Source organism: Phyllobates terribilis, unplaced genomic scaffold (assembly GCF_046119375.1).
Source record: "Phyllobates terribilis strain yellow unplaced genomic scaffold, ASM4611937v1 Scaffold_2__4_contigs__length_985480577, whole genome shotgun sequence".
Lineage (NCBI taxonomy): Eukaryota > Metazoa > Chordata > Amphibia > Anura > Dendrobatidae > Phyllobates > Phyllobates terribilis.
In genome coordinates this window covers 19,177,734-19,202,150 of record NW_027362762.1, presented here as the reverse complement: position 1 = coordinate 19,202,150, position 24,417 = coordinate 19,177,734, and the positions used below count along the sequence as shown (strand labels likewise).

General features: G+C 47.1%; 1 protein-coding gene across 1 annotated transcript in view; it reads right to left on the bottom strand.

The window, feature by feature from the left end:
* LOC141243646 (uncharacterized) overlaps window positions 1-24,417 on the bottom strand; it is a 60,845-nt gene that overhangs the window by 21,989 nt on the left and 14,439 nt on the right. The window contains exons 8-17 of the mRNA XM_073668942.1: window positions 23,502-23,662; window positions 18,521-19,343; window positions 15,719-15,839; window positions 15,463-15,639; window positions 12,883-12,994; window positions 12,610-12,777; window positions 12,403-12,526; window positions 12,187-12,284; window positions 3,037-3,118; window positions 1,593-1,795 (exon numbers count right to left, since the gene is read on the bottom strand). Coding sequence (XP_073525043.1) covers window positions 1,593-1,795; window positions 3,037-3,118; window positions 12,187-12,284; window positions 12,403-12,526; window positions 12,610-12,777; window positions 12,883-12,994; window positions 15,463-15,639; window positions 15,719-15,839; window positions 18,521-19,343; window positions 23,502-23,662 — 2,069 coding nt within the window. The remainder of the gene's footprint in view (window positions 1-1,592; window positions 1,796-3,036; window positions 3,119-12,186; window positions 12,285-12,402; window positions 12,527-12,609; window positions 12,778-12,882; window positions 12,995-15,462; window positions 15,640-15,718; window positions 15,840-18,520; window positions 19,344-23,501; window positions 23,663-24,417) is intronic.

Genomic DNA, 24,417 nt, shown 5'->3' with positions numbered 1-24,417 from the left:
TGTGTCTTTAAGGCAAGAGGAATCCTCAAAAGGAATAGATGTTTTTCCTTGCGACCTTGGCAATAGGAATGTCTACTTTGGGAATTTCTTCCCATAATTTGAATTTCCTCCGGATCAAATGGAAGACGGGCTTTAAAGACTCTCGGAATAATCAGTCTTTTTTCCGCATCTTCCCACTCCTTCAGAATCATGGCCTTGATGTCCTCATTAACGGGGAAACACCCTGTTCCTTTGTGTCCTCAGACCTGCAAACATTTCGTCCTGTATGGAGTGAGTTGCGTGCGTGTCCTCTTAACTTCAGAGGACTCCTTACCGACTTAAGTAAATCATCAATATATTCGGCAGAGGATACTTTTTCCTTTCCTCTGATGGCAGGTGGGAAAAAGTTTCCTCCTCCGCCCTCCAGATCTTGTTCTGAGACTGAATCAGAATATCCTCCTCCCTCAGATGACTCCTCCATCTGCCACCTAGCTCTCTTATGGCAGGAGGGCTGGACCGACTGGGAAAACTGAGGTGTCTAGGGGGGCATGAGGCTGGAGACCGCATCCTGGACCTCCTCTCTGATTATGGAACGCATGTCCGTTCAGAATGTTGCCTGTTCTTCTTTGAGAATCTTAGTGAAGAATTCTGGGCAAAGCTGTTTCTTATAGGAATCCTGAAGCTTAGAGCTACATAATAGGCATTTTCTGTGTTTCTTCCGTGAGGAGGATCTGGACCTCTGGGTTCCTCTATCCTATTTACAGAAGGAGACACGGGAACTTTATATTACATTTTGTCCTATTGTGTTTCAGGAAATAGAGGCCTGGCAGATGGGGGGGCTATACTCACACTACCCAGGGATTCTGCTGGAGTTTCTGAGTGGGCAGGATTGGAATCCATTCTGTCAGAACATACTGTTTGAGTATCCTTTTATAGGGTCTTACTTGGTCCAGGTGACTGTGCCCCATCCCCCTTCATCATCCGCAGCATTACTGTGCAGGGATGCACACCCTGGTGTCCGGTGTGGAGCGGTTGCTTAGTATCTTCGGCGGTCTGTCTAGTCTGGAACGCGTGCATCATCAAAATGTGCCCCGGAAGTGGAACACATGTGCAGGCCGGAACCAGAAGTTTGCCGGAGGTGAGCGTGGTGTGGAGCCAAGAGCCCTCCGAAGATGGAAGCGGCATAGTTGGGAGCCCCCTGCTTCCACTGACCTGGCTGAGGGACCCCCGCCCAGTGGGGTGTCAGCATGGAGCGTCTTGACAAGGGGATGGGGAGAGATCGATTTCCCCTGACCCTCCCTGGTGGCTCACAGGTACCTTTTCTTCATTCATTTGCTGGCATCTTCTTACTGTGTCCTGTAATGCTACGGACAGGAAAAACGCTGAGGGTGAGGTGAAGTGGGGGGACTTTTAACCTCATTTATTTCCTGTCCGTAGAGGATAAGTAGGACTACCTCCTGTCGTGCTGTCATGACGGATGACCTGGTAAAGCATTGGTAGCCGCTACTGACCCCAGCGGACACGGCGCCTACACCCCACTGCTGCCAGAGGTCAGTAGAAAGCTTCATTACATCGATCTATCGAGGATTTCCAGAAATGTCATCTTCATTTACCTGATGATCCAGGGGGAAATCCGGCTTTTCCTCTGGACGATCCTGGGAATATAGAGGACTGGGACTTCTCTCCGGTGGATTTCCAGAAATCTCAGCTCCATCTACCTGATGATCCAGGGGGACATTCTGCTTCTCCTCTGGACGATCTTGGGAATATAGAGGACTGGGACTTCTCTCCGGTGGATTTCTAGGACTGGACCCATCTATAGGAAATATACACAGGACTGAATACATCGTCTACATGTGATGATCAGATGATGGGGGAGTCTAGGTGACCTCAGACCGTCACGGGCTTAGGGTTTCCAGACTCATTCTGGTCACTTTTTGAATATTGGCTCCATATTTATTGTCAGTCTTGTGGAGCAGATCGGGTCACAACAGAATCCCTAAATATTAGGGAGGTCTATTACTTAACTGAAGACTTTTTACACCCCTGTAAACTCTGAACAGGCTAATTCAAGAACAATAGCTCTAAACACTGGTCCGTGTACCCCAATACTGCTCAGACACCGGTCCATGTACCCCAATAATGCTCAGAGACTGGTCCATGTACCCAAATACTGCTCAGAGACTGGTCTGTGTACCCCAATACTGTTCAGAGACCGGTCCATATACCTCAATACTGCTCAAAGACCAGTCCGTGTACCCCAATACTGCTTCCATGTACCCCAATACTGCTCAGAGACTGGTCTGTGTACCCCAATACTCCTCAGAGACCGGTCCGTGTATCCCAATACTGCTCAGAGACTGATCTCTGTACCCCAACACTGCTCAAAGGCTGGTCCGTTTACTCCAATACTGCTCAGAGACTGGTCCATGTACCCCAATACTGCTCAGAGACAGGTCCGTGTACCCCAATACTGCTCAGAGACTGGTCCATGTACCCCAATACTGCTCAGAGACTGGTCCATGTACCCCAATACTGCTCAAAGACTGGTCCGTGTACCCCAATAACTGCTCAGAGACCAGTCCGTGTACCCCAATAACTGCTCAGAGACCAGTCCGTGTACCCCAATAACTGCTCAGAGACCAGTCCGTGTACCCCAATAACTGCTCAGAGACCAGTCCGTGTACCCCAATAACTGCTCAGAGACCAGTCCGTGTACCCCAATAACTGCTCAGAGACCAGTCCGTGTACCCCAATAACTGCTCAGAGACCAGTCCGTGTATCCCAATAACTGCTTAGAGCCCAGTCCGTGTACCCCAATACTACTCAGAGACTGGTCCATGGGGTTCAGGTACCAGAGATTGGAAACTTGGGCTGTATAATGTAACTTCTCCCTTCTTCAGTAGAATAATCAATAGTAAATACTTTTTATTACTAATAGTCTATTGATATTTAATAATATTTCTCTGAACTTAGTGGTAAAACAACAAGATGAAATGAACCGATCCAACTCACTGACCGATCCCATAAATACATGGATCTATGAAAGCCTCTTACCATTGGTGGATTCTGATACCGGTTCTTCCAGTCCGTTCGTTGTTCCGCCAGGAGATTCCTGCAAGGTCACAATATTAAAGGCCTAAAAGAAAGAAGGAAATTAATTTATTTTACATCCAGTAAAAAGGTCAAAAAAACCCAGAAAAGTCATCAACCAAATTTCTGTAAAAGGAGAAGGATCTCGTCATGTGAGGATCAGACGGGATCAACAACCAACCAAGTATTCTACACTGCCAGGACTACATGGACGTCATACTTTTACTATTGATGAGACTTTTCCAGTATCCGGACAGGACCAGTGTTTGGAAATTAAAATAAGTCTCTAATTAAGAAACCATCTGTTTTATTCTAAACTCCTCAGCGTCTTCCCCGACTTTATAACAATGAATTAAACTTGGACATTTCAGAATTCACCACGAGTCCCGGAGACTAAACACTACACGTATGGATGATCGATCCCTCCTGCTGACGGGCCGCGATCCCGCTCCTCTGTGCCGGGTCTTTCTGAGATCACTGATCACTTCTTAGCTCTTACAATACACAACATTATTCTGTTCACCTTAGGAGCAGCTGATTGGCATTGTGCTGATATTTCCATCTACATGACAGAATATTTATCCTCAGTGATTATCAATGGCCAAGTGGATCCAACCTAGGGGAATTTATCATCATCTTTTATGAAACCAGAAACCTTTTATTAATAGCTGCTACTGACCCTGACAGCTGATATACCTCCGACACTGCACTGCTGGAGGTTAGTAGAAAGCTTCATTACATTGATACACAGGTTCATCTCACAAAATTAGAATATCATCAAAAGCCTTAGTTACTTACCGGTAACAGGATTTTTCGGAGCCCATGACAGCACCACGTGAGAGAGAGGATCGGCCCATCATGGACAGGAAACCTACAGCTTAAAAAGGGAGGCACCTCTCTCCCGCCTCAGTTTAGTTAACAGAACACCGAGAGGACCGCCAAGGTTAAGAACAACAAAACAAATTCACTTTAAACCAATTACTTTAACTAACTTCCCCCCCCAAGGGTGCAAAAAAGGAAATTAATTCTACGGGAGTGCGAAAAAACACCAGTGTAGGGAGGGAATATAAGGGTGCTGTCATGGGCTCCGAAAAATCCCGTTACCGGTAAGTAACTAAGGCTTTATTCGTACTCCCATGACAGCACCACGAGAGAATTATAGAGACAAAAAGAGACTAGGGAGGGACCACAGCTTGAAGCACCCTTCTCCCAAAGGTGAGATCAGAAGAGACACCCAAATCCAATCTATAATGACTATAGAAGGTGGAGGGAGAAGACCAGGTGGCAGCCTTACATATGTCTTCAATGGAAACCCCTGTCTTCTCCGCCCAGGAGGTTGCTACTGCTCTGGTGGAATGAGCCCTCAACCCCTCCGGTACTTCCTTATCCCCTGAAGAGTAGGCGAGGGCGATGGCCTCTCTAATCCACCTCGCAATCGTAGATTTTGAAGCTTTACAGCCTTTCCTAGCCCCCTGATGGCATATGAATAGGGAACTATCTTTCCTAAAACTGTGTGAAACCTCCAGGTATTAAAGCACGCACCTCCTAACATCTAATGTGTGTAGTTTCTCCTCTTTCTGATTTTTAGGGGGAAAACAAAAAGTTGGAAGATTAATCTCCTGAGTCCTATGGAACCGAAAGACTACGTTTGGAAGAAAGGCTGGCTCAGGCTTTAATATAATTCTATCATCTAGAATTTGAGTAAATGGTGGGGATATAGAAAGAGCCTGTATGTCACTTACTCTCCTCACTGAAGTCAGGGCAACTAATAGGGCTGTTTTAAGAAGAATAATTTTATAGGAGGCAAAATCTAGGGGCTCGAAGGGAGGGCTAGTCAAGGCATTTAGGACTAGATTTAAATCCCAGGGAGAGGATTTAGTTTTAATAATAGGTCTACACCTAAAAGAAGCTTTTATAAATTGTGCTACCCAATAATTAGCCGCTATATCGCAAGAAAACAAAGCTCCCAAAGCCAAAACTTGTACTTTCAATGTACTCGTGGTAAGGCCCTGTTCTAAACCCCGCTGCAGAAATTCTAGTATTTTCCCAATAGGGGGCTCATCCTCTGGTTTAAATTTTGAAAAGGACAGAAACTTGCTCCAAGTCCTAGCGTAGATGCGGGTAGTAACGGGGTTTCTGCTACATAAGAGAGTGTTCACTATATTTGAGGAGAAACCTTTGCTGGTTAATAGCTCCATTTCAAATTCCATGCCGTTAAATGGAGATTTGAGGCTGGAGGATGGGAAACCGGACCCTGAGTGAGAAGGTCCGGAATGACCCAGGGGTCTGATATGGACATTCTCCGGAGACAAGGGAACCACAGTCTCTTGGGCCAAAAGGGGCATATGAGGATTATTCTGGCTATGTCTGCCCTGATCTTCCTTATGACTGATGGAAGCAGGATCATGGGAGGAAATGCATACGCCAAAGGGAACTCCCAGGGAACCATGAAGGCGTCCACTGCCAGGGGACTTTCCCTGGGGTTAAGGGAACAAAACGCTGTCACCTTACGATTGGATTTTGTCACAAACAAGTCCACTGTTGGAAGACTCCACATTGCCACAATCCTGGAGAATATCTGAGGGTTCAAGGACCATTCTCCTTCTTTTATGGAAGTACGGCTGAGATAATCTGCTGTGACGTTTTCCTTCCCTCTTAGATGAACAGCAGAAAGGGAGCGACAATGATCCTCTGCATTCTGAAGAAGTCTGTCCGCTATTTTCATTAAGTCTCTTGAACGGTTTCCCCCTTGGTGATTTATATAAGCTACTGAGACTTGATTGTCCGAGAGTATACGGACATCCTGGCCCTGTAAATATACAAGGAACTTGTTGAACGCATAATCAACCACCAAAAGTTCCTTAACATTCGAGGAAAACCGCACCTCATTTTCTGACCAGGTCCCCTGAATTAAGCTACCTTCAAAATGAGCTACCCAACCTGTAGCACTTGCATCTGTAGTCAAGACTGCAGTAGGTTTACTTTCCCAAGGGACTCCCCTAGAAAGATTAGTGTATACCAACCACCAACGAAGGGATTGTAATGAGCGAGGGGCCAAGGTAAACTGCTGGTCTAGATGTAGATCTAGAATTGAGTCGTTATACAATATATCCCATTGAAGTGCCCTTGAGTGAAATTGGGACCAACGCACTGCGGTAAAACTTGAGGTCAAGGTCCCTAATAATGACATGGCCTTACGGAGTGTCATAGACGGTTTATCTATACAATATCTTACCAAGCCCTGGATTTTTGCAATCTTTTCTTATGATAAATAGCATAATTGTCTTTCAGAATCTAAAATGACCCCCAGAAACTGTTGAGCTTTTAGTGGAGTCAACCTAGATTTTTCCAAATTTAGAAACCAACCTAGTCCTTCCAGGACAGAGATAGTTACCTGAAGGTGGGCCTCGCATTGAACAAAGGAGTTCCCCACTATCAGGAAATCCTCAAGGTAAGGGATTATTAAGATGTCTTTTTCTCTTATATGGGCCATAACCTCTGCCACTAGTTTGGTAAAAATTCGCAGGGCTATAGCTAACCCAAAGGGAAGTGCGGTATACTGAAAGTGTCTAACCACCCCACTTATTTCAATGGCCACCCTCAGATACTTTTGATAGACCTTATGAATTGGAACATGGTAATATACGTCTTTAAGATCCAGAACTACCATATAACAATGGGGAAAAAGTAATTTCATTATCGTTTTAATGATTCCATTTTAAAGGTGTCTATTTTAAGAAAGCTATTTAAGGATCTTAAATTTATGATTGTCCTGAAACACCCATCTGGTTTGGGGACCAGGAAAAGCGGGGAGTAGAATTCGTGACCCTCTTCTGAATCCGGAATCTCAATCAGGACATTTTTCTTTATTAGGACTTGAACTTCCGATACGAGGGCAGTCTGCCGCTCTGGGGAGGAACTAGAGGGAACAATCAAGAATCTTCTGTAAGGAAGAGTTTGAAATTGAAATTTAAGACCAAATCTAATCAGGCTCAAAATCCAATTACTATGTGAAATACGTTCCCAAGCTGGGAAAAATAAGACAATCTCCATCCCACCTGGGCCGACTGTGATTTCCCTGGCTTCTGCTCATTTTTGGAAGAAGAACCAAAGAGTAGGCCTCTACCTTTACGACCTCTTTCTTCGAATTTTTCTTGTTCTCTAAAAAATCTTCTTCGGAGAAATTTCTTTTTCCGAAACAATTTCTTAAAAGAGGGTCGAGGTACAGATGGGAATCCCTTCTTAGGATCTCCGGCTTTTTCCAACAGTTTGTCCATGGTCTGGCCAAAAAGATATTCCCCCTCGCAAGGAATTGTACAAAGCCTAGACTTCGTTTGCACATCTCCAGGCCAGCATTTAATCCAAAGGGCTCGCCGAGCAGCATTTGATAGAGCTGATGATTTTGCTGCCAGTCTAACCGAGTCCGCCGACGCATCAGCAAGAAAGGCCGCTGCACCCTGGACCAGGGGAAAGGAAGAAATAATCTCCTTCCTGGAGACACCCTCCTTTAGTTGATTGTCTAACTGTTCCAGCCAAACCATTAGGGCTCTCGATGTGCAGGTGACTGCTACTGCTGGTTTCAGAGCTCCTGCAGCTGTCTCCCACGCACCTTTCAGGAAGGTATCGGCTCGTCTGTCCAGGGGGTTTCTCAATGCTTCCAGGTCGTCAAATGGGAGAGAAGACTTTTTTGATGCCTTAGCAATGGCAACATCTAACCTTGGTGCTTTAGACCAAGAGGTACAAGCGGCATCATCAAATGGATATCTCCTTTTGAAAGAGGGATGAACGCTGCCCTTCCTGTCTGGCTTTTGCCACTCGCTATCAATGAGATCTTTGACTATTGTATTTATGGGGAAACATCTCTTCTTCTTTTGTCCTAAACCCCCAAACATTACATCTTCTACAGATTTTTCTGGTCTCGTGTCTACAATGCCCATGGTGGTCCGGACAGCTTTCACAAAGGCATCAACCTCCTGCAGAGGAAAACACTGTCTATCCGATTCGCTATCAGAAGAAGAGAGAGAGGAGGAAGAAATGTTTGAGATATCAGAGTCCGAGCCTGGCTGAGGGTCCCGGGGAACATGCCTGGACTCAGAATTCTGTTGCAAAGCCTTGCCTATTTCTTCTCTGATTAAAGTCTTTAGGCCTAAGAAAAACCCGGGGTTTCTTCCGTCATTACCTTGTCAATACAAGGTTGGCACAATTTAACATACGCATCAAGGAGCGGATTGCTGCATAGGGCACATTCCTTATGTTTAGACTTAAGTGAACATTTCTTGCTCTGAAAGAAAGTTATAGACAGAGAAGGAGGAGGAAGAATTAGTACAACTTTCACGAAGATTCCACTTACCCCATGGAATATTTGGTACCGTAGAAGCAGAAGAATCCATCTTAACCGGCGGAGAATCACGCCGAACCACCGGACCTTCTTTCCTGCTTTTTGCGGTGAATTTTCTAGCCGAAAAATTGGACCCACACCGGGAACGTCGTTGCACCGCCAATTGTGAGGGCTCCCCAGAGGGCTGCTCCTGCAGCAGTTGCTCTTGCTGAGGCGATAGCTGCTCCCGTGTATCTCCCATGTTTAACAAGGCAAAAAACAATGGGCTGGGAAGCACCTCCGTATGCTGCCAGTAACTTTTTATACTGGCCATACCTGGTACCTGTGTGGAGTTTTTGTTTTTTTTCATTATTAGGGCTCTGGAAGAATTCACACACCCCCCCCCCCCCCTCCCCGGTGGGGTAATCGCCGCTGTTTGCAGTACCAGCGGAACGCTCCTGGACTCCTGCTCCGGCGTCATCATGCTCGCATGCGGCTTCCTGGTTGCGAGCGCGAGCTCCGCCCACTTCCGGTGGAGTATCCGACGCACCGGAAGCACGTCATAGGGCCGCGCCTGTCAAGTTCCCCGCCGGCGCGGCCCGGATCTCTTGCACAGTATAGCGGGGGGAGAGAGGATGCCCGCATGCGGCTCCACACATGGCGGACATCTACCTACACGAGAGGGGATGTCATGCCTGCCGCAAAGCACACGGAGGTGTCCCAATGAGCCCTGCCATGGCGTCTCCAGAGTTCCAGGGCCGACCTAGGGTGGAAACCTTCACTGCTCCAACACCCTGTCGATTCCATCTGGGGCAAGAGACCGTCTTCATCCTGCAGGTAAGCCTGAGAGGTCTCCCATCAAGGACAGGAAACCTAAACTGAGGCGGGAGAGAGGTGCCGTCCTTTTTAACCTGTAGGTTTCCTGTCCATGATGGGCGGATCCTCTCTCTCTCGCAGTGCTGTCATGGGAGTACGAATAAAAGTTAATTTATTTCAGTTCTTCAATACAAAAAGTGAAGCTCCTATATTATATAGAGTCATTACACACAGAGGGATCTATTATATAGAGTCATTACACACAGAGGGATCTATTATATAGAGTCATTACACACAGAGGGATCTATTATATAGAGTCATTACACACAGAGGGATCTAATATATAGTCATTACACACAGGGATCTATTATAGAGTCATTACACACAGAGGGATCTATTATATAGAGTCATTGCACACAGAGGGATCTATTATATAGAGTCATTACACACAGAGGGATCTAATATATAGAGTCATTACACGCAGAGTGATCTAATATATAGAGTCATTACACGCAGAGTGATCTATTATATAGAGTCATTACACGCAGAGGGATCTAACATATAGTCATTACACGCAGAGGGATCTATTATATAGTCATTACACGCAGAGGGATCTATTATATAGAGTCATTACACGCAGAGGGATCTATTATATAGAGTCATTACACGCAGAGGGATCTATTATATAGAGTCATTACACGCAGAGGGATCTATTATATAGAGTCATTACACGAAGAGGGATCTATTATATAGAGTCATTACACGCAGAGGGATCTATTATATAGAGTCATTACACGCAGAGGGATCTATTATATAGAGTCATTACACGCAGAGGGATCTATTATATAGAGTCATTACACACAGAGGGATCTATTATATAGAGTCATTACACACAGAGGGATCTATTATATAGAGTCATTACACACAGAGGGATCTATTATATAGAGTCATTACACACAGAGGGATCTATTATATAGAGTCATTACACACAGAGGGATCTATTATATAGAGTCATTACACACAGAGGGATCTATTATATAGAGTCATTACACACAGAGGGATCTATTATATAGAGTCATTACACACAGAGGGATCTATTATATAGAGTCATTACACACAGAGGGATCTATTATATAGAGTCATTACACACAGAGGGATCCATTATATAGAGTCATTACACACAGAGGGATCTATTATATAGAGTCATTACACACAGAGGGATCTATTATATAGAGTCATTACACACAGAGGGATCTATTATATAGAGTCATTACACACAGAGGGATCTATTATATAGAGTCATTACACACAGAGGGATCTACTATATGGAGTCATTACACGCAGAGCGATCTATTATATAGTCATTACACACAGAGGGATCTATTATATAGAGTCATTACACGCAGAGGGATCTATTATATAGAGTCATTACACGCAGAGGAATCTATTATATAGAGTCATTACACAGAGTAATCTATTATATAGTCATTACACACAGAGGGATCTATTATATAGAGTCATTACACACAGAGGGATCTATTATATAGAGTCATTACACACAGAGGGATCTATTATATAGAGTCATTACACGCAGAGGGATCTATTATATAGAGTCATTACACGCAGAGGGATCTATTATATAGAGTCATTATACACAGAGAGATCTATTATATAGAGTCATTACACACAGAGGGATCTACTATATGGAGTCATTACACGCAGAGCGATCTATTATATAGAGTCATTACACACAGAGGGATCTATTATATATAGTCATTACACGCAGAGGGATCTATTATATAGAGTCATTACACACATAGGGATCTATTATATAGAGTCATTACACACAGAGGGATCTATTATATAGAGTCATTACACACAGAGTGATCTATTTCACGTGGTTATTTCTGTTACTATTGATGATTATGGCTTACAGCCAATGAAAACACAAAAGTCATTATCTCAGTAAATTAGAATACTTTATAACAGCTTGAAAATGTTTTTAAAATCTGAAATGTCTGTTCAGCAAATGCCTCAATACTTGGTCGGCTCCTTGTGCATCAATTACTGCATCAATCCGGCAATGTGGCATGGAGGGATCAGCCTGTGGCATGGAGGGATCAGCCTGTGGCATGGAGGGATCAGCCTGTGGCCCTGCTGAGGGGTTATGGAAGCCCAGGTGGCTTTGATAGCAGCCTTCAGCTCGTCTGCATTGTTGGGTCTGGGGTCTCATCTTCCTCTTGACAATACCCCATAGATTCTCTATAATAGATTCTCTATGGGGTTAAGGTCAGGCGAGTTTGCGGCCAATCAAGCACAGTGATACTGTTGTGTGTAAACCAGGTATTGGTACTTTTGGCCGTGTGGACAGGGGCCAAGTCCTGCTGGAGAATGACATTTCCATCTCCATAAAGCTTGTCGGCAGAGGGAAGCATGAAGGGCTCTAAAATGTCCTGGTAGACGGCGGCGCTGACTTTGGTCTTGATAAAACACAGTGGACCTCCACCAGCAGATGACATGGCCCCCAAACCATCACTGATTGTGGAGACTTCACACTAGACCTCCAGCAGCTTGGATTGTGGCCTCTCCACTCTTCCTCCAGACTCTGGGACCTTGTGGAGTATGTCAGTGACTGCCTTCTGGACATCTGTCAAGTCAGCAGTCTTCCCCATGATTGTGGAGGCTACTGAAACAGACTAAGGGACCTTTTTAAACGCTTAGGAAGCCTTTGCAGGTGTTTTTTGTTAATTATTTTAATTTACTGTGATAATGACTTTTGCGCTTTCATTGGCTGTAAGCCATAATCATCAACATTAACAGAAATAAACACGTGAAATACATCCCTCTGTTTGTAATGACTCTATATAATAGAAGAGGTTCACTTTTTGCTTGGAAGAACTGAAATAAATTCACTTTTTGATGATATTCTAATTTTGTGAGATACACCTGTATATATATCCAGAAATCTCAGCTCCATCTACCTGATGATCCAGGAGGACATTCTGCTTCTCCTCTGGACGATCCTGGGAATATAGAGGACTGGGACTTCTCTCTGGTGGATTTCTCGGACTGGACCCATCTATAGGAAATATACACAGGACTGAATACATCGTCTACATGTGATGATCAGATGATGGGGGAGTCTAGGTGACCTCAGACCCGGCCTCTCCTCTATAATCAGGATGGTCTCCTCTTACCCGGAGATGTGAGGGGCTGGTGATCCTCCATCATGACGTCCTTGTACAGATCCTTGTGTCCTTCTATATACTCCCACTCCTCCATGGAGAAATAGACAGTGACGTCCTGACACCTTATAGGAACCTGACACACACAATGACCCGTCATTAGCAGACCCCTCCCCCGGCGTTATTATATAATGTCCCAGCATTCCCGGCAGCGCTCACCTCTCCGCTCAGCAGCTCAGTGATCCTGTGGGTCAGTTCTAGGATCTTCTGCTCATGTATCAGTGAATGAGGTGGAGGCTCGGTGATGTCACTCGGGGTCCTGCTCCGCCCTCCTGACACACGGGGGGTCACACACTCCCCAGACGACCTCTTCACTACTGTGTGATCCTGTGTATGGGGAGACGCCGATCACTACATCTATTCTAAGGATCCTTCACCTTTCCAGTCATTTCTCTGCTTTATTCCTAGAGATCAGTGATGTGAAGCTCTCACCTCTCCAGTGATCCAGTAGATTATCTCCAGGGTGAGGTCTAATATCCGAGCCGCCATGTGGTCTCTATCCTGCTCCATCCTCGGAGGGTCATCGATGGGAAGGACCATCGTCCTCCAAAGAAAACTTTAACCGTGAAAGTCGTGAATCTAAGGAATGAGAGAACAAGAAGTGGATGGAAAATTCTATATGGAAGAACATGAAGAACGGAGTGGAAATTAATTCTACTCAAATATAAAAAAAAAAAAAAAATCTTCCTTTTTGAGAATATGAACTTATGTAAATTCACTTCTCGTAGATTCAGCAAACAAGTGACATGCGGTGACCCACTCGAGACCAACCAGGCCAGGAAATGCAGCACGCGTCAGGAACTACTAGGCAGCTGTGAGGACCGGACGGCGGAGGGGTGGACAGCTGAGCGGTGAGTATAGTCTTTTGATTCATGTAACATTATTGCTCTGGGGGCTGGAGAGACCCCACAGTACAATAAGGGACATTCAATTTGTTGAGAATAATTTCACTGGAAATCAGCTAGTCTGCGTCTCAGTTCCCCCACATCTCCTTCAGTCCCTTTCCCCGGCTGTCGCCACTCACCTAACTAAAATATTTAATCTCTCTCTCATCCGGTATCTTTCCCTCCTCATTTAAACACTCCAGCATACATCCATTACTTAAAAAACCGTCCCTCGTCCAAAACTGTGCTGCTAACTACAGACCGGTCTCTAATCTTCCCTTTATCTCTAAACTCCTGGAACGCCTGGTCCACTCCCGTCTAATCCGCTATCTCTCAGACAACTCTCTTCTTGACCCTCTACAATCTGGTTTCCGCTCCTTACACTCCACTGAAACTGCCCTAATGATCTACTAACAGCTAAATCTAATGGTCACTACTCCCTGCTGATCTCCTGGATCTCTGCAGCATCTGACTCTGTGGATCACCAGCTCCTCCTCACTATGCTCCGCTCTATCGGGGTCAAATCGTTCTCTCCTGGTTCTCCTCCTACCTGACAGCTCCTTCACCGTGTCTTTTGCCGGCTCTTCTTCCTCCCCTTTTCCTCTTACTGTCGGGGTTCCTCAAGGATCGGTCCTAGGCCCACTCCTCTTCTCCTTATACACCATCCCTATGGGACAAACAATTAGTAGATTCAGTTTTCAGTACCATCTCTATGCTGATGACACCCAATTATACACATTATCTCCTAACCTCACCCCTAAATTATTACAAAACACCAGTAATTGTCTTTCTGCCGACTCTAACATTATGTCCTCCCTCTATCTGAAACTGAACCCGTCAAAAACTGAACTCCTCGTCTTTCCTCCCTCCACTAACCTACCTGTGCCCGATATTGCCTTTTCCATGTGTGGCTCAACCATTACTCCCCATCAACAAGCCCACTGTCTTGGGGTTATACTTGATTCAGATCTTTCCTTCTCTCCCCAGATCCAATCACTCGCCCGCTCATGTCATCTACACCTCAAAACCATTTCTAGAATTCGACCTTTTCTTACTTTTGACTCTGCAAAAACTCTTACTGTCGCTCTGATTCATTCTCGTCTGGTCGACTGCAACTCTCTACTAATTGGTCTCCCTCTTACTAAACTTTCTCATCTCCAATCAGTCCTGAATGCGGCAGCCAGGATCATATTCCTCGCCAACCGCTACACCGATGCCTCCACCCTGTGCCAGTTGTTGCACTGGTTACCCATCCGCTATAGAGTTCAATATAAACTCATCAACCTTACCCACAAAGCTCTCCATGCTTCTGCACCGCCCTACATCTCCTCACTCGTCTCAATCTACCACCCTACCCGTGCCCTCCGTTCTGCTAATGACCTAAGATTAACATCCTCAATAATCTGGACCTCCCACTCCGTTCTCCAAAACTTCTCACGTGCTGCGCCAATTCCTTGGAATTCACTACCCAGGACTCTTCGATTAACCCCCAATACCCACAGTTTTAAGCGTGCCCTAAAAACACATTTCTTTAGACTGGCTTATCGCCTCACCTCACCACCCTACCCCTTTTTTCCCCCCCATACAAAACTTCCTTCCAAATCAGGTCCCGCGCATCTTCTGTTCACACACCCCATCACTTAGACCTCTGTGTCTGTACTTGTTCAAATTTTTTTGGGTGACGGGTTCATTTAGCATTAGGTGATCACCCTATTTATTACATTGATGGTTGACCGTACAATACAAGCAATTGTTACCATCCACCTTTCGTGTCTCCCCCATTTCCTCATAGATTGTAGCTTGCGAGCAGCAGGGCCCTCTCTCCTCCTGGTATCTGTAGATTTATGTGATTATTGTTATTCTATAATGTCTTTATTGTCTGTACAAGTCCCCTCTAAAATGTAAAGTGCTGTGGAATATGTTGGCGCTATAGAAATAAAAATTATTATTATTATTCACCGTTACCTGTCTGTGCTGCTCACACCGACCTACGGCTTAGAAAATCCACCTCACCCATCAATGTGGTTCCTCTGTAGCCAGGGACCACTTTTGTCCCTCAGGTCCATTCTGATGCCCGGTTAATCCACCTCTTCCCTTGTAACTTCTCCTTCACAGGTCCCTCCACTACTCAGATAATTCATCCCAGATAATCCCTAATCTGATCCCTCCATGATCTCCTGATCCCTCCCCACAGATGATCACAAGATCTCCTTCGTCGCTCTCCCCACATGAACATTTTGTAGGTTTCTCTCGTGCTTCCCCCTTACTCTGGATCTTGCTACCCCAATCAATGACTTTCTCCCACCTTCAAAAGTGACCTGACATCTCTCCTCAGAAAAGCCTACACCCACCCGACGCCACATGAGCAGCTTCTCCGCTCTCACCTGCCGGCTCTACCCTTCCCTTGTAGCTTGGATGCCCCTGTGGGGCCGGGGCCTCTCTGTCGGACGTTTCCTATCTTATATTCGTTCATGTAGAGAAACCCTGCTCGTACATTGCTCATATCTGCAGTACATGGTCTCTGCATGAGCTTTAAAGAAACAATATGCATATATACACACATATATATATATATATATATATATATATATATATATATTAGTACAGACCAAAAGTTTGGACACACCTCATTTAAAGATGTTTCTGTATTTTCATGACTTTGAAAATTGTACATTCACATTGAAGGCATCAAAACTATGAATTACCACATGTGGAATTATATACTTAACAAAAAAGTGTGAAACAACTGAAAATATGTCTTATATTCTAGGTTCTTCAAAGTAGCCACCTTTTGCTTTGATGACTGCTTTGCACACTCTTGGCATTCTCTTGATGAGCTTCAAGAGGTAGTCACCGGAAATGGTCTTCACTTCACAGGTGTGCCCTGTCAGGTTTAATAAGTGGGATTTCTTGCCTTATAAATGGGGTTGGGACCATCAGTTGTGTTGTGCAGAAGTCTGGTAGATACACAGCTGATAGTCCTACTGAATAGACTGTTAGAATTTGTATTATGGCAAGAAAAAAGCAGCTAAGTAAAGAAAAACGAGTGGCCATCATTACTTTAAGAAATGAAGGTCAGTCAGTCCGAAAAATTGGCAAACTTTGAAAAGTGTCTCCAAATGCAGTTGCAAAAACTATCAAGCGCTACAAAGAAACTGGCTCACATGAGGACCGCCCCAGGAAAGGAAGACCAAGAGTCACCTCTGCTTCTGAGAATAAGTTTATCCGAGTCACCAGCCTCAGAAATCGCAGGTTACAGCAGCTCAGATTAGAGACCAGGTCAATGCCACACAGAGTTCTAGCAGCAGACACATCTCTACAACAACTGTTCAGAGGAGACTTTGTGCAGCAGGCCTTCATGGTAAAATAGCTGCTAGGAAACCACTGCTAAGGACAGGCAACAAGCAGAAGAGACTTGTTTGGGCTAAAGAACACAAGGAATGGACATTAGACCAGTGGAAATCTGTGCTTTGGTCTGATGAGTCCAAATTTGAGATCTTTGGTTCCAACCACCGTGTCTTTGTGCGACGCAGAAAAGGTGAACGGATGGACTCTACATGCCTGGTTCCCACCGTGAAGCATGGAGGAGGAGGTGTGATGGTGTGGGGGTGCTTTGCTTGTGACACTGTTGGGGATTTATTCATAATTGAAGGCATACTGAACCAGCATGGCTACCACAGCATCTTGCAGCGGCATGCTATTCCATCCGGTTTGCATTTAGTTGGACCATCATTTATTTTTCAACAGGACAATAACCCCAAACACACCTCCAGACTGTGTAAGGGCTATTTGACCAAGAAGGAGAGTGATGGGGGGCTACGCCAGATGACCTGGCCTCCACAGTCACCAGACCTGAACCCAATCGAGATGGTTTGGGGTGAGCTGGACCACAGAGTGAAGGCAAAAGGGCCAACAAGTGCTAAGCATCTCTGGGAACTCCTTCAAGATGGTTGGAAGACCATTTCTGGTGACTACCTCTTGAAGCTCATCAAGAGAATGCCAAGAGTGTGCAAAGCAGTCATCAAAGCAAAAGGTGGCTACTTTGAAGACCCTAGAATATAAGACATATTTTCAGTTGTTTCACACTTTTTTGTTAAGTATATAATTCCACATGTGGTAATTCATAGTTTTGATGCCTTCAGTGTGAATGTACAATTTTCATAGTCATGAAAATACAGAAAAATCTTTAAATGAGAAGGTGTGTCCAAACTTTTGGTCTGTACTGTATATATATACACACACACACACGTTGTTTTATATATCTGTATATGACATCAGATTTGCTAACTTTGTGAGGGTAGGAGACGCGTGAATCTGATCAGCGTGAATCATGAGACCACGGTCCGTCCACGCTCCTTCTACTCCCCGGAGAGCGCAACTGCCCCCCATACACCGGCGGAGCGTCCCGGCGTCAGGCAACAAGAAGACTCCGGCAACGATCATGTAGGTGACGCCGGGACATTAACCGAAACACCAGGAGCCGCCGAATATCATGGGAGAGTCGTCCAATATCAGCTATATATATATATATATATATATATATATATATATATATATATATACACACACACATTATATACACATATACACATGAGCTCTCAGCCCTTCTTCCCCTCCTCATGGTGCTCGGTGCTCGGTAGCTCCATAGTGACAGCACAGAGGAGCGGAGCAGCGGTCAGGACTGGTCCCGCCCTCTCCGGGCTGTGACCGCACAGGAGACGCACATATACCGGAGCTGCGGTCGCTGCGTCTTCGTCTTCTGGTGTTGTGAGGTTTCGCCTCCTCGGCTCTCTCTCAGTCCTGCAGCAGCATTTCCTGTCCTGTGTAAACTACAACTCCCAGCGTCCTTCGCGGCCTCTCACAGTCACAGCGGCGCGCTCCGGTCGATGCTAGACTATAGGGGCTCCTGGTAGTAGTCGTGACGTCACGTGTCTGCGGTCACATGGCCTCTTCTTGTTTCTTCCAGCATGCAGCGCGCTCCATCTTCTGGTCGCATTTGTTTACTGCATCGAGGAGAAGCGGCCGGAGACGAGGAGCAATGGACTGGGGAGAGTGTGTGATATGTGGGGGTCTGTGCTGGGATAGCGGGGATGTATAATTAGGGGGGGGGTCTGTCATACCTCCAAATTTTTGAAGAACAAACTGAGGGACCAATTATGCTGCAAATTTTGGCCGCACCAATTTACCATATCGTTCCCCTCTGGCAGGAAGAGATGTCAGGGGGCCGGTGGTAGTGAGGGACATTCGGCAGAAGCCTGAGACTGCAGGGTGTAAACCCAAATCTGGGACAGTCCGCTGCCCTCTGCCGCGTCCGCCGCCCTGTGCCACTTTCGCCGCCCTCTGCCGCGTCCCCTGCCCTCTGCCGCATCCGCTGCCCTCTGCCGCGTCGGCTGCCCTCTGCCGCGTCCGCTGCCCTCTGCCGCATCTGCTGCCCTCTGCCGCGTCGACTGCCCTCTGCCGCGTCGACTGCCCTCTGCCGCGTCCGCCGCCCTCTGCCGCGTCCGCCACCCTCTGCCGCGTCCGCCTCCCTGTGCCGCGTCCGCCGCCCTCTGCCGCGTCGACTGCCCTCTGCCGCGTCCTCTGCCGCATCCGCCGCCCTGTGCCACGTCCGCTGCCCTGTGTCACGTCAGCTGCCCTCTGCTGCGTCCACTTCCCTCTGTCCTCTGCCACGTCCGCTGCCCTCTGCCACGTCCTCTGCCCTATGCCACGTCCACTGCCCTCTGCTGCGTTCGCTGCCCTCTGCCGCGTCCCCTGCCCTCTGCCACGTCCGCTTCCCTCTGCCGCATCCACTTCCCTCTGCCCTCTGCCACGTTCGCTACCCTCTGCCACGTCTGCCGCCCTCTGCCTCGTCCACTTCCCTCTGCCGCGTTCGCTGCCCTCTGCCCTGTGCCACGTTCGCTGCCCTCTGCCGCGTCCACTGCCCTCTGCCTCGTCCACTGCCCTCTGCCACGTCCGCTGCCCTCTGCTACGACCGCTGCCCTCTGCTGTGTCCATCCATACGAGTAATCTCTAGAGATACCAGATTTAATATCTGATTTTTATTTACCTTTTTTTGCATGGAAGTTTTGGTAATTTTTAAACAATTTTCAATAGTTATATTTTTAAGGGCTATATATGTTCACTCTTCTGTTGAGAAACCATTACTTTTTCACCTTCAAAAATGTTGAGCAGTTTTTGCTCCCTAAATGAGTATAAACTGTGCATAAACACCAACAAGGGCGGCATAGGCCTCAAAAATGGGATCATTTTTTTTACAACTTAAACACCCTAACTAGACTGATACTGTAGTCTGGTGTTAACAAGCCTGTTATTCACCACTAGTTACTATATTTTCACTCTCCAAATAGGTTGAAGTCACCTCGAAATGAATAAAGCTGTGCAAAAAGCCCAAGAGGTTGGATACAGTTATAGGAGACCTCAGATGGCTCTACTACATGTATTTTCTGGGCAATTTGAGGCTTTGCAGCATTGAGATACAAATTGCGCGAGGGGAATTGACAAAACTTTTACCATGACAACTTGAAGGATGACAGAGGGTGGGGGCTTCCTTTGACACCATTAGCCCTCACAATGCAATCGCAGGGGGCCAATGGTTGTTTCTCAGGCTTTTGGCTAAGATAAAGTTCCTTTATGGGTCCCCTCCTGGTTAGTCTGGGGTGGGTGGGGGGGATATGTGGCCATCTGTTTGGAAACTACACCCCTGTAGGAGTTTATTTAGGGGTCTCGCAATCTTTTTGGATCCACAGGTGTTTTACAAAAGTTTTTAACACTGAGATGTGAAAATGAAAAAAAAAAATGTTTCCTCCATGAAAATGTTGTTTTAACCTCAAATTTTTTATTTTCACAAAAGTATCAGAAGAAAATGAGCCACTCCGTTTGTAAAGCAATTTCTCCTGAGTTTGCCAATACCCCATATGAAGTCAGAATCAACTGACTTTAGGAGCACAAATTTTGGCTGGATTAGACTGCAGATACCATGTCACATTTGAAGAGCCCCAGAGGTGCCAAAACAGCAGAAACCCCTCATAAATGACCCCATTGTGGAAAGTACATTCCTTAATGAATTCATCTAGATTTGTAATGATCTTTGTTGACCAATTTGGTGCTTTTAAAAAGTTAGATTTAGCTCAAAATGTTTCATCTTTACCATGGCTAGTAAGAAAATAAGTACTCTAATTTATCTTACGCTATTTCTCCCAAGTATGGCAATACCCTATATGTGGTCGTACACTTCTGTTTGGGCACATGGCAGGGCTTGGAAGACAAGGAGCTCCTCTTGGCTTTTGGGGCACAGTTTTCTGGAGTAGTTTGTGGCACCATTTGCAGAGCCCCTTAAGAGCCAAAACAGCAGAAATTGCCAAAATGTGGCCCCATTTTGCAAATTACACTTAAGGCTCGGGACCTGACATTATAGAATAGATAGATAGATAGTGTGACAAAGTCACTGACAGAGTGATGGACGGGAGATCATAGAATCATAGAATGGTAGAGTTGGAGGGGACCTCCTGGGTCATCTGGTCCAACCCCCTGCTCAAAGCAGGATTCACTAAACCATCTCAGACAGATGTCTGTCCAGCCTCTGTTTGAAGACGTCCATTGTGTAACGGGTCTGGGAGGTGGAACCTCTGAGCAACTATACAAAGGGGCTGTCCTTGTAAGGAAGCGGGTGGCTCCCAGGGAAGGCGGGCAGGTAGTCACAGCAAGTGACAGGGACAGTCTCTGGGTAGAAGGGGCAGGAAGTCACGGCAAGTGACGGGAACAGTCTCTTGACAGGCGGATGGTCACGGCAAGTGACAGCAGGGTAAGAGTCTCTAGACGGGCAGGTGGTCACGGCAAGTGACAGCAGGGAAAGAGTCTCTAGACGGGCAGGTGGTCACGGCAAGTGGCAGCAGGGAAGAGTCTCTAGATAGGCTAGCAGGCAGGTAGCAGGTGAGCGCTCCCAGGTGAGCAGGCAAGAGTCTCTGGACAGGCAGGTGGTCACGGCAAGTGACGGCAGGGCCTCCAGGTAGGCTAGCAGGTGAGCGCTCCCAGGTGAGCGGGCAAGAGTCTCTGGACAGGCAGGTGGTCACGGCAAGTGACGGCAGAGCCTCCAGGTAGGCTAGCAGGCAGGTAAGCAGGTATCAAGCAGGAATCTGGCAGGTGACTGGCAGGTAACTGGTAACGGGACCTGAGGGCTGAAGCAGAGTTGAAAGGCTTTGCAACAACATTGCTCGGGCACCTCCATTTTGGAGGAGGTGCCTTATATATGGTGAGGTCCTCCGGCCATTGGCCGGGGACTCCTTAGGACGGCGCGCGCGGCCCCTTTAAGAGAGGGGGAGCGCGCATGCGCGCGCCCTAAGCACCGAGGCCGGGAAGCGGCGCGCGCTGCCAGCAGAGCGGGAGGAAGACGCCGGTCACGGAGAGGTGAGGGGAACGGCGTCCCTGCCTAGCAGGAGGCAGGGACGCCGATGCTACACATTGAAGGAGAACTCCCCACCTCTCGTGGCCGCCTGTTGCACTCATTGATCACCCTCACTGTCAAAAAGTTTTTTCTAATATCTAATCTGTGTCTCATCCCATTCAGTTTCATTCCATTGCTTCTAGTCTTTCCTTATGCAAATGAGAATAAAGATGATCCTTCTACAATGTGACAGCCCTTGAGATATTTGTAGACAGCTATTAAGTCTCCTCTCAGTCTTCTTTTTTGCAAGCTAAACATTCCCAAATCCTGTAACCGTTCCTTATTGGACATGGTTTGCAGACCGGTCACCATTCTGGTCGCTCTTCTCTGAACTTGCTCCAGTTTGTCGATGTCTTTTTTAAAATGTGGCGCCCAAAACTGGACGCAGTATTCCAGATGAGGTCTGACCAAAGAGGAGTAAAGTCCGATAATGACTTCATGTGATCTAGACTGTATGCTTCTGTTAATACATCCCAGAATTGTATTTTCCTTTTTTGCTGCTGCATCACACTGTTGACTCATGTTCAGTCTATGATCTATTAGTATACCTAAGTCTTTTTCTCATGACGGCACCACGGAGAGAGGGGATCCGCCCTTCAAAGACAGGAAACCTACAGATAAAAAGGGCGGCACCTCTCTCCCGCATCAGTTGGTTTCCTGTCCATGACGGGGACCTACAGCAAAGAAAGGAAGAAAGAATCCTAAAAGAAGTATATGGACGACATACCAGGCCCAGCCAGACCGGCTCAGGCAGCGGTGGTTCCCTGCCTCGGCTGGTGCGATGTCCTGAAGCGCCACCGCTGAGGTCAGTGGGTCTCCAGGGAGGCAGGGAGACGCGGCGCAGGAGAAGTCCGGAGCCGCTGCGTTCTCCGATGGTGTAGGGGCCCAGGACGGTGAGTAGGCCTGGGCTTCCGGGGCCCATTGCAGAAGCACACTCGCTGGGTGCTTACCTCTGATGCAGGCAGCAGTGTCGCGGTGCCTCTCTGGGAACGGCGCGTTTGAACGCGCGCGCGAGAACCCGGAGCAAGTTATGTCCGCCCAGCCAAGAGGAAAGTGTTGGGGGGGGACGCGTCCCCCATGCTGGAAAGGTGCACACCAATATTCCCCAAGGGGGGTAGCACAAAAAGGGCCCACATCTGGTTGTGGAACGCAAGCCAGGTGAGGGGGGCGGAGGCCTATAGGGGTTAAAATGCCGGGTTATGCACCAGGGAAGTGCTTCCTAGCACACTCTGGCACCGGCTATGAGCGAGCAGGAGCTACAGGAGGTGCAGTCCCTGCACCCCCACTCACCACCACCGCAACATGGGAAGCGTGCGAAAGGACCCCCCAGTGACCCTTCACACCAGCACGGCCAAGGTCACGGTGGAAGCGGGCGGTCTGGCAGGTCTTCGCAACGCGGCAAGGACTCCAGCGTGGCGTCAACCTCGAGGAAAGGCCCATCTACAGGAACGGATTCCTCTCCAAATCCGGTATTCCCTCTTACAGCAGGACGGTAAGTGATCTTTGTGAAAGCTCACTTTTAACTTGAACCCCCCCCTCTTTTTCTTATCAGGGAAGGAAGAGCACGGGCAAGTCCAAACACAGGACCTGAGCGCTTTGCGCAGAGGATCTGCCCACCACATGGGAAAAAAGACTATGCAACTCGGGTATTGAACAAACAATTTGCGAGGAGACCCCTAAGTTCGCCTCAGAGCTCAGATCCCTGATTAAATCCCAGGTGAGGATACCTTCAAGTCCCTGCAGAAGGGAGGGAAGAAGCGGGGGGAAACCAGGAACCTATCCCCTGTATAAGGATCTAGCAGTTCGGACGGGGAGGTGGTAGACTCAGATTCTTCCTTCTTATCTTCGTCCTCATCATCTTCTGAGGAAGGGGGACGTAGCAGTTTCCCTATAGAGGGTACGGACCATTTAATTAAGGCAGTTAGGCCCACTATAGGGTTGGTAGATCCTCACCCCAAGAAATCAGTCCAGGACATGATGTTCAGTGGCCTGGAACAAAAGGAAAGACGATCTTTCCCTCTCAATGACAAAGTCCACTCCCTGATTAAAAGGGAATGGAAAAACCTGGAAAGAAAGGGCCTGTTGTCCCCTCAGAGGAAATACCCCTTTGAGGACCCAGTATGCTCCTTCTGGGGAAAGATTCCAAAATTAGACGTGGCAATAGCTAAAGCCTCTAAAAATTTTTCCTGCCATTTGAAAACATGGGGGTACTAAAGGACCCAATGGACAAAAAAGCGGACACCTTCCTAAAAGGGGCTTGGGAGGCCGCAGGGGGAGGGTTAAAACGCGCAGTTGCAGCCACATGTACAGCCAGATCTTTGATGGTCTGGCTAGATCAACTAGAGACACAACTTATTGGCTGACACATCAGCCAATTCTGTTAGGCTGGCAGCCAGGGCTGCGAGCTTCTCTAACGCAGCCAGGTGGGCCCTCTGGCTTAACTGCTGGCCGGGTGACCACCAAACAAAATCTAAGCTGTGTTCCATTCCTTGAGAGGGTGAGTTCCTATTTGGACCTACTCTGGACGATATCCTCGACAAGGCTGGGGATAACCAGAAACTGTTCCCGGTCCTCTCTAGTACTTCATACAGGAAGTCCTTTCGGACCAGAAAATTTATGCGCAGGAAGCCCCCCAAAGACCAG